Source organism: Pyrus communis, chromosome 13 (assembly GCF_041283825.1).
Source record: "Pyrus communis isolate YQ-2024b chromosome 13, ASM4128382v1, whole genome shotgun sequence".
NCBI classification, from domain to species: domain Eukaryota; kingdom Viridiplantae; phylum Streptophyta; class Magnoliopsida; order Rosales; family Rosaceae; genus Pyrus; species Pyrus communis.
This window is the reverse complement of record NC_142577.1, coordinates 29620155-29638170: the sequence shown is the minus strand read 5'-3', so window position 1 is coordinate 29638170 and position 18016 is coordinate 29620155. Positions and strand designations below refer to the sequence as shown.

The window sequence follows — 18016 nt, the reverse complement described above, 5'->3', positions numbered from 1 at the left end:
GAAGGCAATAATAATAATAATAATATGATGCGAAAAGGCAACCAAACCCTCACCGATTGAGTTCTGTCGTTGATTGCTACAGTTCACAATCCAACCTTTTCAAGCAAATCCGACTTTACACTTTGATATCGTACGTGGAAAACAACTTATAAGTACGCTAATCACTTCTATTCACCAAAAAAGTCTTTGTCTCTCTCCTACTCTTTCTCTCTCTAGAAACCTCAGAAGCTTGTTAACCAAACAACAAGATCTAATCTTGCAACCCAAAAAACAAAAAACCAAGATCTAAAGACAGACAGACAAGTGGGTTTTGTGTCTTAGACTCATGTGAGTGTTTTTTAGCTCCTAACACGCTTGCTTCAGATTCCCGACTAACATTTTAGCTCCTTCATTCTTCATAACCCAACTTTTTAGTCCGCTGGAATTCTATCCAATCCCAGATCACTGTTTGATATGCTTTTCTTGTAGCTGTGAAATGGGGTTTTGATTAAGGTAAATTCTTAACGTTTCTTGCAAGGTTTTCGGATAAATTATTGGACTTGCCTATGTTTGTTTGCTTACTAATTTCAGATTCTGTCTCTGAAAGATTGGCATTCCTTTGAGATTTCGAGGGCAGATTATAGTCATGTCTGGGGAGATAGAAGAGCCTGTTGGCTTGAGCTTTCAGGTAACTTCTTTATGCTTGATTGAATAATTTTCTTGATTAATTATGTTTGATAGTGAGTAATGTTTCTTAAATTCTGCACCAGTATGAGATTAACTGCTTAATCAGGAAGATTTGGGCCCGTTTGATAACCATTTTGTTTCAAGAGTTTAATTTTCAATTTTTGCGCTAGATATGAGATTCAAAGAATGGAAATAAATATAGGCCTAGAGGTTGATTAGCTGGAACAAATGTTTCCCTTACATGAAATGTTTTGTGCATGATATGGTTTTTTTTGTACGTCATATGGAAAGCGCTATGAACTTGCATTTCGAGGCAATCAATGAGCTCTGATCTGCTTTTCCGATCGTTGATTTGCACCCCCTTGATTAATTTTCAGTAGAAGTGCCTAGAAATTGATGTACTAGTGCATCCAAATTCTCACACAATGTGCCATTCTGCTATGAATGTCCAAACTAGTGGTTGAATTGACAAATTACGTTTAGTGATTCATTCTGTTTTGTAGTCATCCGCTTTTATAACAGCTACTTCTTCGAAATGGACAGGCAGACTCTTTACACTCTGGTTCCATATCATTCGGGAGGTTTGAAAATGAAGTTTTATCTTGGGAAAAGAGGTCATCTTTCTCGCATAACAGATATGTTGAAGAGGTTGAAAAATGCTTGAAACCGGGTTCAGTTATTGAGAGGAAAGCTTACTTCGAAGCTCATTTCAAGAAGAAGGGTTTTCCCAAACCAAATTTAGTCGAGTGCTATAGCGGTTCAAATTATCAAGTCTGTGAAAATGATGTCTTGGAGAGTGATGCGTATGGAGAAGAATTTGAAGACGGAAATGAAGATAATGGTTGCGCTCATTTTGATGAGAACTCGGAGGGTTCAGAGTACCACGGAGACTTTGAAGTGAAAGAATGTGAAAGGGAAGATCCTGAAGTTTCATTGTCTGATCCTCAGAGGGCATCTGAGTTGAACGATGAACATATTCTGGTGGATATTAAAGATGATAATCCCGAGGAAACACATCAAACTGGAATAGGTCGTGACACGTTTTCTTCAAGTATTGATGAACCAGAGACCGATGTAAATGAGAATCATAATGGTGATGCTGTGAATGCTGATGAATCACATAATTCTGTTACTATGAACCCCAAGACTGCAGCAGATGAGGAAGTTAACATCACCATTGTGGAAAGTTTGCATAATTCTTCTTCAAAGGTATGTTCTTATAGAACACTTTCATCGTACTAACTCATTTTTGTTTAGTTAGTAACAATACTAACTATAAATTCCTCGGTTTCCTATCTAGTTGAAGGCTGGAAAAGAATCCAAAATTTCCAAGTCCAGAGTAAAATCTAAGGCCAGCATTTCTCCGGTTAAGAGAAGCATTTCTGCTGAGTCGTCTAAAGTTCCTATAAATAAATCTAATGCAAGAGAAAGAGAGGGTACACGAAGAACGGATAAAGAAAAGCTGTCATCAAAAACTGCAATTCCACCTACGCATTCTGTTCGCACGACTCCAAAATCAGAGGTAAGCATCTTATCATCTTTATGATGTTCTTCACCCTCTAATGGTACATTGTAAGCATAGTGGTTTCTCAAAAACTGGTGTGCCCTTGGATTCTACACTCAGGATTCTACAAAACTGAAGGGAAAATCTGCTCATGAGAGTCGAAGGTATATATTGTTGATTGCAAGTAGAAATCCGAGATGTTTTACGGAATGGAATCTCATATGCATACTTCCTGCATTATTGTAGTGATAAAGAGTTCTTTGTTAAGAACCTTGGTGAACCTCAACCTCCTGCCGTCAAGCCTGAGTCCAGAGGACGCCAAACGGCAAACAGGTTTATAGAATTTCTTACTGAATGCTATCAGTGTTTCTACCTCTCAAACTGTAGAATTTTCGTGAAGTCACCCTTTCCATATTCCTCTCTCGTATAGGCTTAACCAAAGAGTCAATGTAACCAAGTCTGATACAAGATCAAGTGTTGCAACTTTCAATTTCAAAAGTTCTGAACGAGCAGAAAGGAGGAAAGAGGCAAGCCCCCATGTACTTTTTCTGAATTTGGTGTTCCTTTCGATTTTGGGTTAAGATTTATATGGCTTACAATGCTGAAATGACTTGTTCCTTTGTCCTCGTGGCGCATACAATCCAGTTCTTCACGAAGATGGAAGAAAAAATGCATGCCAAGGAAGATGAGATGAATAAGATCCAAGCAAGAAAGCAGGTAAATGAGACGATTCATCTATTTGACAAGTTCATTGTGGGACATCGGTGTGTCAAAGAAGACAATAATGTCTTTCAAACTAGTAGAATGCTATATTTGATGCTTGGAGCAAGGATCCAAATGGTTAATGATGAAGCCACTCAAATTTTCCTTATTGCATGCTTCCGAAACTTTGCTTAAGAATCTCAGCGGGGTTACGTTACTGTTATTGCAGGAAAAAAACGAAGCTGAGATTAGACAATTCCGCAAAAGCCTCAACTTCAAAGCAGCACCAATGCCTTCTTTCTATCATTCAGCTGTGAATTCAGTGCATGATGGGAGCAAGGTAAATAAATGCCATCCATTGCATTTCAAGACATGAACTTCCAAGTGAATCGAGCATAAATTTGAGATTAGAGGATGATTTGTTGCTGTTCCATTTTGTTGCATGGTTTCACCACTTTGCCTAAAGCAAGACCAGATGTTCTTTCTCGCACCAAACAGTTCAGTTTTGAATGTGATTAAGATTTCGAATGGAAAATTGGAAACTAATGGCCCAGTTAATCATGGATTTTCAATATGTTTTTCAGGCTGCATCTACCAAATCCTCTAAAGTACAAAGCATGTCAACAAATCCAGGGAGTGGAGCTACCTCAAGATTGCCATCACATTCAGAGACAGGAAAGTCTAATGCTCCTACTGATAGTGATTCTGTAAACACAACCGATTTGCCCGAGGCCTCAAGAGAAACTAACTTCATGATGGCTGAGCCCTCTGAAGCTAGTTCAGTTTCTTCAACCACATTGAGCGGCAAAAACTTATCCCGAGATACAACAAAAGGTGAAGCCACGAGGACGAAAGAAAGAGAGAAGAATGCTAATACACAGAAACATCGATCATTAGAGAGCGGAAAAATTGCAAAAAGTCATAAAACTGAAGGGAAGCAGAAAGTGGGAGGCGAAAGAAATAGTAGAGAGATGGCAAGGAAGGGTGTGAAAGTCAGCGTCGGCTTTGGAAGCAGTTCAAGAATGGGTCATCTAACAGTTGGTGTTGCCTCATGAATGAACACCGAGAGACGGAATATACTCAGCCGTGCAGGGTGAACCCTGCAAGCCTGAGTTTTAATGGAAGCAAAGCTTGTAACAAAACATGTAGGCGAAGAGAGAATAATATATGGTTTGTGCTGTTTGAGGGAGTAGAAAAATTGGAATCCTAGGCCCTCTTGCCACCTTTACAAATTAATGTTTTATTCAATTTATTTATCATGTAATCAAACCTAGTTATCTTCTATGCTTTGACACTGCGGACTATGTAATAAGCGGTTTTTCCGTGCACTGTGAATTCTTATTTTAATGTCTTCATATTTTTCACACATCACCTTCGTTTTATGGTTTCGTCGCCCTTCAAGCGTCGACCAGCATGTCTAGATCTCAATATTCACATGGATATTTGGTTCGGGATGTGTCATATTAGTATTGTGTAATCAAGTACCTTAAAATGAATTAATAAGTTGATAAAAAGCATTCCACTCTTGCACTCGAGATTCTAAATTCAATTCCATCTTCTTCGTCATCACTTGTATAGAAAATTGTGGCAGGGAAAGTTGGAAACTTGACCCATCTTTCACTGATTGGTGGATCAAGATTTCTCCTTGGCATTTATCTTGAGTATGAAGCAATTCACAAAAGTCACCAACCACTTTGACTCGGATTTCAATTTCATCCTTATAGTTTCAATTGTTTCAAATTTCAATCAAGTACTTGTTAGTCGTTTCCGTTAGGTTGCTACTTATAGTTCCGTCTCTTTTTAGAGTCACGTGCACGGCATGTGGCACCGTATCTAAGAGCAAAACTGCGTTTTACTCGAAGAACACCTTTAGTCATGTAGGGGAGATAGATATAAACTCCATTACTCCTTATGTCTCTACTTTTGACTCTAAGTACCAAACAAACGGCCCTACCATGAATTAAGCCTACCTAATAGCCTAATTGCTACTGGATTTATGCTAATTGGGTTTGATTAGTGGTTGTATTTCTTATTATTGTGGTGTAGACCAGCCAAACCTCGAGAGTTTGAAAACAATATCCTTTCTGTTAAGGGTGATGTTAGATATACTATTTATTTAGACCATATTTTGTAAATCACATGACGTGGTGCAATGATGGTTAATGGTTGAATTCCTTACTTAAACCATTATAAAATAAATCCAACGATCAATCGCTACATCATATGATTTACAAAATATCATCTAAAAAAATAGTCTACCTAATATTTTCCTTCCGTTGATTACATGCCAAATTATTAGTGCTTGTGAAAGGATTGACCTAGATACCTACATAGTCACCCCTCATTACAACACACATGCAAAGAAATTCTTTATTTGCTTTAACAAAGCAATTTCATTTCCTATTTTTAATAAGGTCGTGTTATTCATACACTTCTTTTTATCTTTCATACATTCTTATTAATTTTTACTTATTGATTTTCATCAATTCATTTCGATTTGACATTTGAAAATTAAAAAAATGTGTCTAGAGATAAAAATAAGTGTGTGAACAACACCACCCTTTATTTATATTGTTCAAAACTCTCTTCTATCACGGTTTAGATTAGTTTTAAATAAATATTGTTTCTAAAGAAACATATTTGGATGCTTAGGTTCATTAGTCATCATACGGTTTCCCAATTGACTTGATGGTCGTGAGGGGTTGGTCCTTAACTCTATACTAAAAATTTGGAAAGAAGACAAAAAATGAAAGGAAGGAGCCTAAGGAGCATAATTGACCAAGAATCGTGAAGTTTCCATGCTCCTGCCCGACTGTTAAATTAAACATATTTGCTGTCCTTTTCTGCAAATATCACCAAAACAAATGATGCAATACACAAATTGTTGGTTACAATTTACAAATCATGCACCTTAGGACAAAAGAAAACGAATATAGTATCATCATCTTCATTTTCTTTCTTTAACGCTTGCTCTGTTTTCTCTCACTTACATTGCCAATGCTCAATTCACCTCATCATCTTACATATTTCTAAATATGACTCGTTTGGAAGTACTTCTAAAACCATTTTACATATTTCTAAATATAACTTGTTTGGAAGTACTTCTAAAACGAGTGAAAACGCTTTTGATGAAAATGTTTTTAAAACTAATCTTTAGTAAAGATTCAAATGGATCCTAAAATAAAGTACTTGCGCTTCCTGCAAGAATCACATATTTGGTGTTTTTTTTTCAAAAAGCACCTAAATTCAAATACGGGTCTGAAATTCGTCTCCAACTATTGGGCTATCCCATGGTGGTCGCCAATGCTCAATTCACCTCATCCTCTTTACAACGAACTATATGGGTAATGCTAGGGACACTAAATTTGAAAACTAAATGATTTATCAACAATAAAAATAAACATGTTAATCAACATTTTAGTAATAATTCAATCATCAACTTCCATGTCCTTTAGTTTACAAAATTATGTCAGTACAGTTTACAACATTATGTCATTTAACATATGTTTGTAATTTAACTTCTAGATCACTCAAGATTTTAAAGAAGAAAAAAATTAAAATAGGCGTCATCTAGTAATAATAGTGTATACTATACATTATGCGTAGCATAAAAATATTTAACATGATTAATCTCATTAAACAAAACAAATGACGTTTGATCATTCCATCGAGAGATAATTGCGACTAAGCTCATTAATTCATTAAAACAAAGAAGACTTTCTAACTTTTACAGAAAGTTAAAAAAGAAGTAGACAAATACAACGTAAAGATTCGTGGTGGCAATAGTGTTGAAGAGCGTTGACGATCTTCTGCTTACAGAGGTTGCCGACGAAGCGTCTTGGTTTCCGCGAGCACCGTTTTTGTAGTAGAACGGAAAATAAGGTAAGATGGGGTCCGGAGGAGGATTAGCACCATAACCATAGCCACCGTTATAAGTAGACGGAGGACGGTTGTACGGGTAATTTCCAGTTGGGTTGTTGACGACGGCTGGAGGCGGGTATGACGCGGTTTGAGACGACGGAGGAGATGGCGTTGTGGTGGTCGGAGTTGTTGGAGTAAAAGTGCCTCCGGTGCCTGTAGGTGGAGGATAACATGGATACGCGCAGGGATTGTCTGATATTGTTGTTGCAGGAAAGCTGAGAATTATTGAGAACAAAAAGAGAGCTGAGAGAATGAGTGGGTTAATCTTTGCAGCAGCAGCCATGGGAGATTGGGTTGAGTATTTTATGGGAGTTCAGGCAAATGAATGAGAGAGTGGAAGGAAAATGAGTGAGAGAGTGGAAGGAAAATGAGTGGAAGGAAAAGGGGTTGGGTGTGTGTGTGTGTGTGTGTGGGGAAGAAAACAAGTGGAGTGGGTGGAGGTGGAGGTGGAGGTGGAGGTAAAACTTTTCTTATTAGAAAGAAGACTTTGAGGGTCTTGTCATGACTCGAAGAGTCTAAGAAAAGGAAAGAAAATATAGAGGGGCCAAAAGGGATTGTTGAAGAAAGCAAATTCTATCGAGCTAGCGAGCAGCTACACCTAAATAGTTTTAGACCGTCTATAGTTAGAAGATGTCACATTACACTTTTGCTTTATGTATTTCTTTTTTATATATGGGAGGTTTCGAATCCTGTATTTAGTATATTCTTACCTATCATTCTACTTACCATCACTTTTACGTTTTGAATTTGGCTATTAGTGTTATTTAAATTTTAAAGTCGATAGTAGCCTGCTAGATGAACACATTTTGAAGTTATTTAATATGTATAAAGTATACAAACTTCTTAAGTAAGATGTAGTCGAAAAAACTCTCAGATTGTTCACATAGCTTCTAGTTCTTGGATGTCAACTCGTTTCGAACTTCCTAGTCCTTAAGTTAAGAAAAAAAAGAAGAGTATACAGTTCAATTAGGCTAAAATCACGAATTATTCATTTGAGAAGACCCTAAATCAGATTACTTAGTAACCTTTTTGAGCTCAAACACTATCCGAATTTGTCGAATTTTAGATCACTGATAATTATACATCTCTTGCCGTCAAAGGTGGGACATTTCGTAAGACCTAATTCACTTAAGTCCCACACTAGTTTACTATAGTGAGCCCCAATCCCACATGAGGAGAGCTTAGACGTACCTATTGGAAGAAGGTACAGGAAAATGTGTTGGCTAGCTAACTATTATTGTAATAATGTGCAATTATTGCCCTTGCGTAGTGAGAGTGCGCGTCAAAGATAAAGAAATGTCATATGATCGCAGCATTAGATGACTAAAACTCAATTGTTTTAGTTTTGGAATAAATTATATCACTCCCTTAAGTAAATTTCTTTGCTACCTGCCCCAAGTAATGTTTCATAACTAGAAGGAAATATTTTTTTGCTGAACCAATAGTTTCAATGCCTTGGATGAAAACAGATCACTTAAACCAACATGCAAACCAACCTGCAGGTTTGGTGAAAAACCTTGGTTGGTCATCTCTGCAAATAAATTAGTAATGCTTTAATATTCTTCTCTCTCCCAACTTCGATGGAATTGTATCCTGTTCCCTACCTAGCTTCTTCAAACTTGAAACTCGTGTTAATCTGCTCTACAATTGGATCTTGCCAAACTATCGAAAGACACCGAGTATCGAAGAGCTCAACCGGTTAGCCTAATCGTAAGAGCGGGTAAGATGATGGGTAAAAACAAAATTAAAAATAGATTGTGTTCACAATTCGAAACCCTCTAATGTTAAACAAAAAAGAAAACATTATTCAGGCATAAGCCTTCTATATCATTATAAAATGCGTACTATATTCCTGTACATGAGATTATATTATAATTAAACTAGTCCTTCAAATCACAAGTAATGATTAATAATATATGCCGAAATTGATGCATGTATTTCAATTTAAAAAACCAAAATAATAAGCAAAAATTTCAAAGTCTCTTTGGTTATGCGTATGTGTGTGACCATATATGCATGTGGATCCAGCAAATTATTGTCAACAGCCACTAATTTCTACACCTAACGGTGTTCTTTAACCAAGCATAATATTTGAGAATCAAATTAATAATGGAGAGAGACAGGTGTAGAAAGATGCAATTCGAAAGCGTATAATTTTTCTTTGCTGCGACGTACGCGATGAGCAAACTTGAAGGCATGCACATGAAACCGGGAGAAAAAAACGATCAGAAGTTGAGTAATTTTGACGGACAACACAACCCAACATGTATAAACTCGACCGCGTACTATTTAACATGATGACTTCTTTGGTTTTGTAAAAGAATTCTAGGGTTTACCTTGTATTTCTTAATTTAAAAGAAGCAAACCCTTTTGTACATGGTAGTTATAGCTACCATTGATACTAGGAAAGTAATACTGAATAGGATCATGGTGACCCATTCAACATTGCGCCTTCACTGCACTTGTTCCTTTCTAAGTTGCTCTCATATATGGTTATGAATTTAAGTTGAAGGGGACATGTACACTATCTTAACTAATTAGGTTGATTCACGTCTAATCGATTTTTTTTTCCTACAACTATGAATTTCATAATGGAATTCTCTCTCCCTCGTTATCTATATAAAGTCAGGTGAGAAGACAAAAATGGTGAAACTTTCAATTTCCCTACAACGCCCTAAAAAATAAAAATTATTTTTTCAAATAAAAAAAAAACCATATTGTCACAGGATTACGCGTATAGTAAGAGGCTAGTATCTCATATCACAAAGTAAAAATTATAACTCATCAAGAAAAAAAGAGAGAAGTTTTTTATTAATCTGAAAAAATTAAAGGTATGTGCTCAACGATTAATTGACTTATATCAAAATTGTGTTTTCAGCAAGTATGGTGAAATTGTTCTATCTTAAGTTTGAATTTTTGGGATTAGAAGGGATGATGCTACAAGTAGAACCTTCCCTTAAAAATAGCATATATCTTGTAACTTTTTTGAAACCTGTAAATCCATTTCAAGGTAGCATTAGCATTTGCTTTTATCTTTGGTCCAACCACCAGTACAGCCTGTCGTGCTCTATTATTGTCAGTCAAACACTCTGTATGATCACAACCTTTCAAAAATACCACTTTTTTTATGTTTCATTTTCAATACAGCCAAAGAAAAACAGAAAAAGCAAATGAGGTTGACTCAGTTGGCAAGGCCCCTACTTGTGTGTTACCTTACGAAGATTTGAGTCTTGCTGCCGTCAGTCTCTGTTGGTGCACAATTTGTAAATTATTACGTAAATTCATTTCGATGACATTTGTAAATTGGGTATCACACGTAAGTCCTTCAGGCTCAAGGTTACAAGTATGCCCTAACGCTGATGTTGAGAGTAGTCAATCTCTTCTTAAATTTTTTCCAACCAAAACAAAAATAATAATAAAATTAAAAATAAAATAAGTTGATGTTAATTCCTTTTGGGGCCACTAAAAGAAAATTAATCACCACTACAATTATAACTTTGAAATTGAAATCTATAGGAGAATCATGCATCACCTTTTTATCTTAAATGTTTTGGTTTCATCCGATCAACGTCAAAAATAGACATGCATACGCATATTAGGTTAGTTAGTCAAGATGGCGTGCACTTCTGTTATTCAAATCCGAGTAAATTGTCGTATAAAAACGTCAGAGGTAGGCATCACCATGGCCCCAACTCACTCTACATGTGTAGCATTGCTGCTCGTTTCTTCTTTACTCCAAATCAAAAGGGGTTGCCCTTTCATTTCATGAATATTGATGTGATGATGTACCATCAGTCTGTTAGCTAGGTTTGGTTGCATGGTTGGTGACTTGGTGTAGCCTTATTCACTTAGAGCTAACCAACTTGGATTATTTCCTCGAGCCAATCAGAGACTTGGACGTGGCACATGTAATTAAGGAATCGCATTATTTACTAAATTAAGCACTGGCTTTTATCTCTTTTTTAGGCCGCAACTTATTTATGCAATTCTTAATGGTAACGCGTCATCCATGAATGGTAATTAGTAGATAATGACAACTAACCAAGTCTTAATTAAACTTAATTACCAAACCTGCCATAGGAGCAAGGGACCCATAGTTTGGTAACCGAAGTTGATCTTTCTTTTACAAGCACAGCACTTTTCTAGGTTAACAGAATGGGAATGAAGTCTGACATCAAAGATCACATAGTTGGCATTTTTTGCATGTGACAGACCGACTGCCCCACGTAGTCAAACTCGACAGTCCATGTGAACCTTCGTGGTTGACTGTGATGTGAACGCATCGGAGTGTCAAGAGGTTTAGCGTTTGTGCTTAACAGTTAACTTCTAAGTTTATATCGTCTCGTCATGTGTTTTAAATTGTATGATACTAAATCATTGATTAAAGTTAATACTAGTTTAAAGTGCCAATTAATTGCTTTCGACTTTTTTTTTTTATGACAATGGTTTGATTTCTGTAAGGGATAGGTACTCATTCTCTGCGGGTTTCAAATAATTTTCAGTGCTAAATGATCGTTTGCAATTTGACTAGAAAAATGGCCTGGTAGTTTTCTTAAAAGATTAGGAAAATAAATAACTCTTGTTAGATCTAGCACCGTGGTTTCATCGTGGTCGTAACAACCAATTTAAGCAGTGGAAATAACAAAAGATTTGCTCCAAGTCCTCAGGCTGTTGAACAATTCAACAACACTGGAATGGATGGTACAAAGTCCTCCAACTTTTCATACTTTTGGAGAACTTCCAACCATCAATGAAACCGTAAAGTAAAGAGCCCAGAACCCGATCTACAGCGGAATAGCCACTCATACATAAACATACAAATTTCAATAGCTGCATAGAGTACAATAGATTTCCCCGGTATGGTCATCCGGGAAGTCCCTTGGACATTCATTTCTGTTAGGGTTAATCATGTACAAGATCAATTTCATACTAAATTCCACATGGTGTACGCTGAAAACTTGATCAATTTATATATTTTATTTCTGCCATGAACTAATTAAGTTTGATAAAACGGCTATATCGGATTTGTTGAAATACTGTGCGTCGACTTTTCTAAACCTTTACAGAAAGAGTTAAGTTCGCATACTCTGAAGTTGTTATATACTCTATGTATTTATCCAGCCATATCATACAATAATGGCACGTTGTTCATTACACAAATTAAATTGTCAACGGCTCTGAGACAAACAGATAGAAAAAAACTGTGTATTTTGGTCTTGGAATGCAAATTGTATTGTCTACTGTTCGCATGAGATGACCATTTTCTCCTATATGGGTATAGAACAAATGAATACACCCAACCACTACTCATGTACATACAAATGCATTATTACATTAGTCTTTTTCTAGTTACCATCGTGAATTCACCAATACTAAAAATAAAATTCAATACGTGCATATAGTCATAGAATTCGTCTCCAATAACTGAACTAATAAGTAGTTTTTTAATATATCTCAATCCGGAATATTCTACCCTGAATGAGACTACGAGAGGAAGTTTATTAACAGAAGCAACTTAAATAACTTTGTGGGACAAATGCATAAGTTCTGCCTTGAATTATGCCCTAGAGCACAATCACAATTGAGTCCACAAAAAACATGGCGCGTGGACACATGGTTACCCCTTACCTAAGCTACAAGCACATCACACATTTATATAATTATAGCGTCCCCAAATAAAACGAAGTTTTTTAATTACGACGTCAGTGGAAGGGCAAGCTGGTGGGTTGGGTTGGGAAATCCATACTCGCACAATCTAGATACACAGGATCGATCGCATCGATTATGTACGGGATGAAATATATTAATCTCCGCTCAACTTTGAATTTTTTTTTTCCTTTCGTAATTTAGATAAATTTAGTGTAATGTATTACTTATATAACTAAAAAATAAAAATAATCCAAGAGCTAGACACCGGAATTGAATTGAATGAAAGAAAAATAAAGAAATATGAAATTGAGAAAATAAAAGTGATTACGAACGAACTCTAATGCTATTGATAATAAAATTGAAATCGAAAGATTGTTAAGGAAGATTATTACACAATTGACTGGAGATGAGACTAGAGCAAGAATCAAACGAAAGTGTTGACCATCCCCTTTGTGCCCTTAATATTTCCCTCGATTACAAAAATGATAGTCCTGCTCTGAAACTCTTATCCTTAACTATAACATCCAGAAATTAAATTTTATATCCCTTGTAATCATCTGAATTAATTTTGTAATGCGTACTTACCATATGAATTAACAAGTCATAATTGATCACCAAAAAGCCAGGAGACCCAGCAGCCCAAGCAAAACCGGTAACGTGTTGACCGAACTCCGACTGGCACCGTTGAAATTCTGTTCGATAGGGTACAACTGTCCCGGCGGACCGGTGATGTATGTCAGCGTTGACGGCGGTGGAGGCGCGTATTGACCGCATGGGCCGCACGGTGGCAGCTTGGGAGAAGGCGGGGGTGACGGTGGTGCTGGTGGAGGAGGACACGGTGATGGTGGTGGAGGCGCTGGTGGAGGAGGACACGCTGATGGTGGTGGTGGGGATGGAACCGGCGGTGGTGGGCTTGGAGTGCACGAGTCGCACTTTTCCTCGCCGGGAGCGCCTGGGGTTTCATCGGCATAGACTGGGCCTACTACGTAGGCAATCAAAAGGAGCATGATTATTAGAACCATGGGATGTTTCGTGCCATACTGCATTTTGATCGCCATATTGCAGGCTCGTCTGTCTGAAATCTCGATCGATTCTACGTCTTACGTTGGTTGCAATGAATTTGAGGGAGAGGAAGGAGGGATGGTTTGTTACGTTATTAGGTGCATGGGGGTTGAAACTTGAAAGAAAGTATACAGAGTAAATAAAGTTTGCTTTGGACGTAGGCTTGTGGGGTTTGGTGGGTTAGGAGGAAAGAGGATTAATTAGATGGGCAAACTGGAGTGAGTGAGACGTGTTCTTATGGGGCTTTTTTCTACTAGGTCATGCGTGGAAGGATGTTGCTTTTTGCATAAGGGAATCGCACTGCATGTGTATGGTCCAAATTATTGGACCCCACCACCATCTACATTTCATATATATATTAATTGTATGGCGCATATACAGGCAATACTTTTTTCAATGTAATATTATGTAGATTTTATTTTGAAAGATCGCAAAATCTTAGAAAAATCAGAGGGGTTAGAACTTGGAATTAATCGAGGAACAATCAAGAAAGCGGAAGAGGAGAAGAGCGGACTTGATTATCGCTGTATAATGGTGGAATTAAATTTAAAGATAACTGGTTTAATGTTAAAAACTGTATAAAAAAAAAGAATTATGCTCGTAGGGCAATTTTACAAAGTATTGTGCACTTCAAATTTTATCATTTCCGATGTAGTTAACATTTTGCACGTACTTTTTATGTTTGTAAGATGCCCCTTAATCTGCATCATTTGAGTTATCAAAAAGAAATTGCATCATTAATTTGAACATCCTTGTACGTTCATAGGATGACTCATATTTTGGGGAAATTCTTCACGTTGCAGCACATGATTGGTGCATACTGCATACACGAAATTGATGGATTGCCTGCCTAATTGTTGTTCTGATTAGTTTTGTGTCTGCTGAAACTTATATTATACTGACACATTAGAAAGGTCAAATACAAAAGTATGATGAGACTGATAAGGGTAAATAAATTAACAAGAAATAATCCTGACAAAAAAAATAATAATAATAATAACAAGAAATAATTAAAGGAGGAGTACTGGCCTTGCGGAAGATTTCCAAAGAATGGCTGCCGTGGCACTTGGGGCACATTATAAATTTTAGAGAGATTCCGAGTTCCGATGCCATATATTAGGCACGTTTGATGACCTAGCTAGTTCCTAATCACCCCAGTTCCTAGTTTGGTATTTTTGTGATTTGAAAAAAAACTGTTTTTGTTGTACTGTGAGAATAAGCAGCTGTGAATTAAAACAGCAGAGTGTTTGGTAAACATTTTTGTAAAAGTGCTTTTGAAAAAAAAAAAAACAATATTATAGTGTTTGGTAAACTTTATGTAAAACAGTTGTGACTATGTAAAATGACCAAAAAAATGTATAATACTGTATGTGCTATTAATTTAATTTTCTTAACAAATAAAGGTGATTGACTAAATATACTTTATTTTTAAAAGAAAAATATTTATAAACTTTATTTTAAACATATAATCCAACATTTAATAAGAAATCATAATCCAACGTTTAACAAGAAATCATAATCCAACATTCAACATATAATCCAACATTTATGTTGCTTCACGTTTTCAGCTTTTTTTCAAAGCTCATTTTTACTGCTTCACGTTTTCAGTTTTTTTTTTCATCCAAAATTGTGAAAATAAGTTGTTTGAAGTGTTTACCAAATACTTTTTTAAATTCAACTTTTTTTTTTATACTCTTTTTTTATAAAAACACCTTAGTACTAAATCAGTACTTAATCCTGAAGAAACTGAAGAGGGAAAAAGGAGAACAAAAAACTAGTAAAGGGGCACCGTCCCATTTTCTCTTAAAGCATCTTCGATTCCTCCCCGTTTCTTGTTGGCTTTCATAAATCCAGGTCAACCTCCTCAACATACAAGTTGTAACACAGACTAAAATTCAGCCCAACGATAGGGTATGATCTCGGAACCTTCTTTCCTTAAACTAATCAATACTTTCCTAAACTAATCAATACTTTCCATATAAACAAGCTAATCACTAATTAATCCAATTTGAATTGTTAGTTCCAATGATGGAATGGTTCAATTTTATGTATTATTTAATTGAAGTATGCGCATATGTGGATTCCAAAAGTTCTACGGGCCACATGCCGATGTCACTTTTGAAAAATTGAAATTTTGTTTAACTGGGTAAGGTTGTAGCCTTCAAGGCCAATTAGACAGCACACTTGTCTATGAACCTGCCGAGAAGAGTCGGATCAATCCGAGCGAATAGCCGCCTCTTATGTAATGTCAACTTCAACAATTTTACGAGGAGCAATGGTTACGCTACAGTAATGAGCATAACATGACGGTAAAACAACTGCGAATTAACAAATAGCCAGTCCACTATGGGCCTAGTTCGGCAAATGAGTCGTATTTGTCGTGTTTTTTTTTCATGTCATACTAATTATCTTAATAGATTATGTTGTGTTAAACTTATAATCTTTAACGAACGAATTTTTAAAAAATGACCCAATAATGATCCGTCCGATCGTATCATTTAGTGACAAGTTAACGGATCAGTAAAAAATTACCATACTCTAGATCTAATAATATACCTCTTATCAAATTTTTAACAGGTGCCCTTATAAAGACCCAAAATGTTAATGCGTTTTTAAACAGTTACCCAAATACAACACAACCCATTAACAGGTTGATCCAAAACCTGTTATTTTCTTGTTTTATATCTGGTTAACGGATCATGTAAATTGCCAGGCCTACATGGGCCAAATCTGCCGTCTAATTTGACTGTTGGTATCCAAATTGTAGCGAAAAGCCCTGGGCTTTGGCGGGTTTTGGTCGATTAAAGCCCCAAAATATCTTACAAGCGTTTATAAGATACAAGTCCAAGGAGAAAACAGAGAAAAAAACCCAACAAAATTGCCCAAATTCACAGCCTACAAGTTATAAGATGAGTACACAACAACAAAGAGAAGACGTGCAATCTTTCATCTACTTGCCTTTCTATATACATGTGGTCTCCAAAGAACAAGTGAAAGAGGACACACAACCCGCTGTGGAAGGACCGCAAAAGAAATCAAACACTCGAAAGAATTCTTATCATCTTTGTCCTTCCAGAATTTTCTTATCGTCCTTCCAGAATTTTCTTATCGTCTTTGTCCTTGCTACTAAAATGTAAAGAACCCTTCACCGTACATCCCCAAGTTTGGTACATGGAGAGATGAGCCGGCACCTGAATCTCTGCCAATCCAGGAATTAGATTCGAGACGCGTTCTTTTCGAGCATCCAGATTGTTCGAAAGCCGCCGGTTGTCCACAGAAGAAAGAGGAAGGAGGAGTCTCGAATCCTTTGACCATCTCCATGAACGTTGCTTGCAGGTCCTCCATGGTATAACTCTCTGCCTCTCTTCTGGATTCCGCCATCAGAGACACCATTTCTTGCACAAAATCACTGAACCCCTACATTCCGCATAAAAAAATTACAGAGCAACGGACGAAATCAGACACAATCCAATACGCCATCCAAAATGTTTATAAATAAAATAAAAAAATGAACAAACAAGTACCCACCTCATCCTCTTCGTCGTCATCGGGATCGTACAGGCCAACATCGTACATACTTCGTTTTCTCTGGTCTGATAACACTGCATCAAAGCGAAAACAACGAACAACAAACACGCTGTTAATACTATCATCTTGTTTAATATTATGAAAAATAATTAATAATTAATTCAAATAAAATTCCAAAAAACAACCCGATATTTTTAATTTTATGTATATTATACCTGAATAGGCTTCTTGAATTTGCTGGAATTTCCGCTTGGCTTCACCCAACAAAGAAGGGGTTCTTGTCCACCTGTCCGGATGCCATTTCTGCACCCAAAACCGAGTTGACCAATACAAACCATCAAATCTTAGCTCCTTTCATAAATTTTCACCAGAATTCGATAAGAAACAATCTTTCAAAAGCAAGTAAACCAACTCAATATTCTACTATCTCAACTAGGTTGAGAATTCGAGCTCGGATGCATACGAAAACAACATCCGCAAGCCAATGCTGTTACGCCAGCGGGATACAGGGTTTTAGACAAGACTAAAAAGAGATTATATTAGATAAAGTTTACTCACCATCGCTAGCTTGCGATATGCACGCCTTATCTCTTCCACGGAAGACTCCGAGCCGACACCAAGAACACTGTAATAAGAAGGAGACCCCTGAATTCGATCACCCTCCATCTTCAACAAAACCAAACTCTCGGAACTTCTTCAAACCAAATTCTCAGTCCACAAAATAATCACATCAGAAGCTTGCTGATCTCGAAAATTCTGGTGCCCAGACGACCCTTGCAATACAACGAATTACGAGGGAAAGGCGGTGGTTGCGTGATTTATGATGCGGTCGCAGGTCGGTTATACATGATATATAGGAGAAGACGGAACAAAATATCTGGTGGGCTTTTGATTTTTAACTCAGGTTCGCCATCCGGAATGTTCCCGAAACATCCCGTATGATTAACGTGGAAGTCTCTTTGGTGGTCGTACCGTAGATATTTT

At 36.8% G+C, this 18016-nt stretch overlaps 4 protein-coding genes across 7 annotated transcripts; 1 reads left to right on the top strand and 3 right to left on the bottom strand.

Annotated features, from left to right (window-relative positions):
• Window positions 1–4238, top strand: LOC137737787 (protein WVD2-like 7). Of its 4 annotated transcripts, none has more exons than XM_068477341.2 (10): window positions 1–492; window positions 587–667; window positions 1210–1875; window positions 1967–2188; window positions 2291–2334; window positions 2417–2503; window positions 2601–2697; window positions 2816–2887; window positions 3102–3212; window positions 3457–4238. In XM_068477341.2, exons 2-10 carry the CDS (start codon window positions 626–628, stop codon window positions 3925–3927), a joined length of 1812 nt encoding a protein of 603 aa, XP_068333442.2. In that variant the 5' UTR covers window positions 1–492; window positions 587–625; the 3' UTR covers window positions 3928–4238. The 4 variants fall into 4 exon arrangements, with proteins under 4 accessions (XP_068333442.2, XP_068333440.2, XP_088539266.1 ...); XM_068477339.2 differs by having other exon boundaries at window positions 180–492; window positions 2601–2709; XM_088683140.1 differs by having other exon boundaries at window positions 320–492; window positions 571–667.
• A 2248-nt stretch (window positions 4239–6486) lies between these two features.
• Window positions 6487–7354, bottom strand: LOC137736387 (uncharacterized). Its single transcript, XM_068475664.2, has one exon. It carries the CDS (start codon window positions 7074–7076, stop codon window positions 6600–6602), a length of 477 nt encoding a protein of 158 aa, XP_068331765.1. The 5' UTR covers window positions 7077–7354; the 3' UTR covers window positions 6487–6599.
• Window positions 7355–12766: 5412 nt separating this feature from the next.
• Window positions 12767–13725, bottom strand: LOC137736386 (uncharacterized). Its single transcript, XM_068475663.2, has one exon. The coding sequence runs from the start codon at window positions 13498–13500 to the stop codon at window positions 13054–13056; it is 447 nt and encodes a 148-aa protein (XP_068331764.2). The 5' UTR covers window positions 13501–13725; the 3' UTR covers window positions 12767–13053.
• Window positions 13726–16265: 2540 nt separating this feature from the next.
• LOC137737834 (uncharacterized) lies at window positions 16266–18016 on the bottom strand. The gene is made up of 4 exons (XM_068477402.2): window positions 17591–18016; window positions 17248–17335; window positions 17033–17106; window positions 16266–16921 (listed from the first exon to the last, which is right to left on the bottom strand). The coding sequence occupies exons 1-4, from the start codon at window positions 17696–17698 to the stop codon at window positions 16631–16633; spliced, it is 561 nt and encodes a 186-aa protein (XP_068333503.2). The 5' UTR covers window positions 17699–18016; the 3' UTR covers window positions 16266–16630.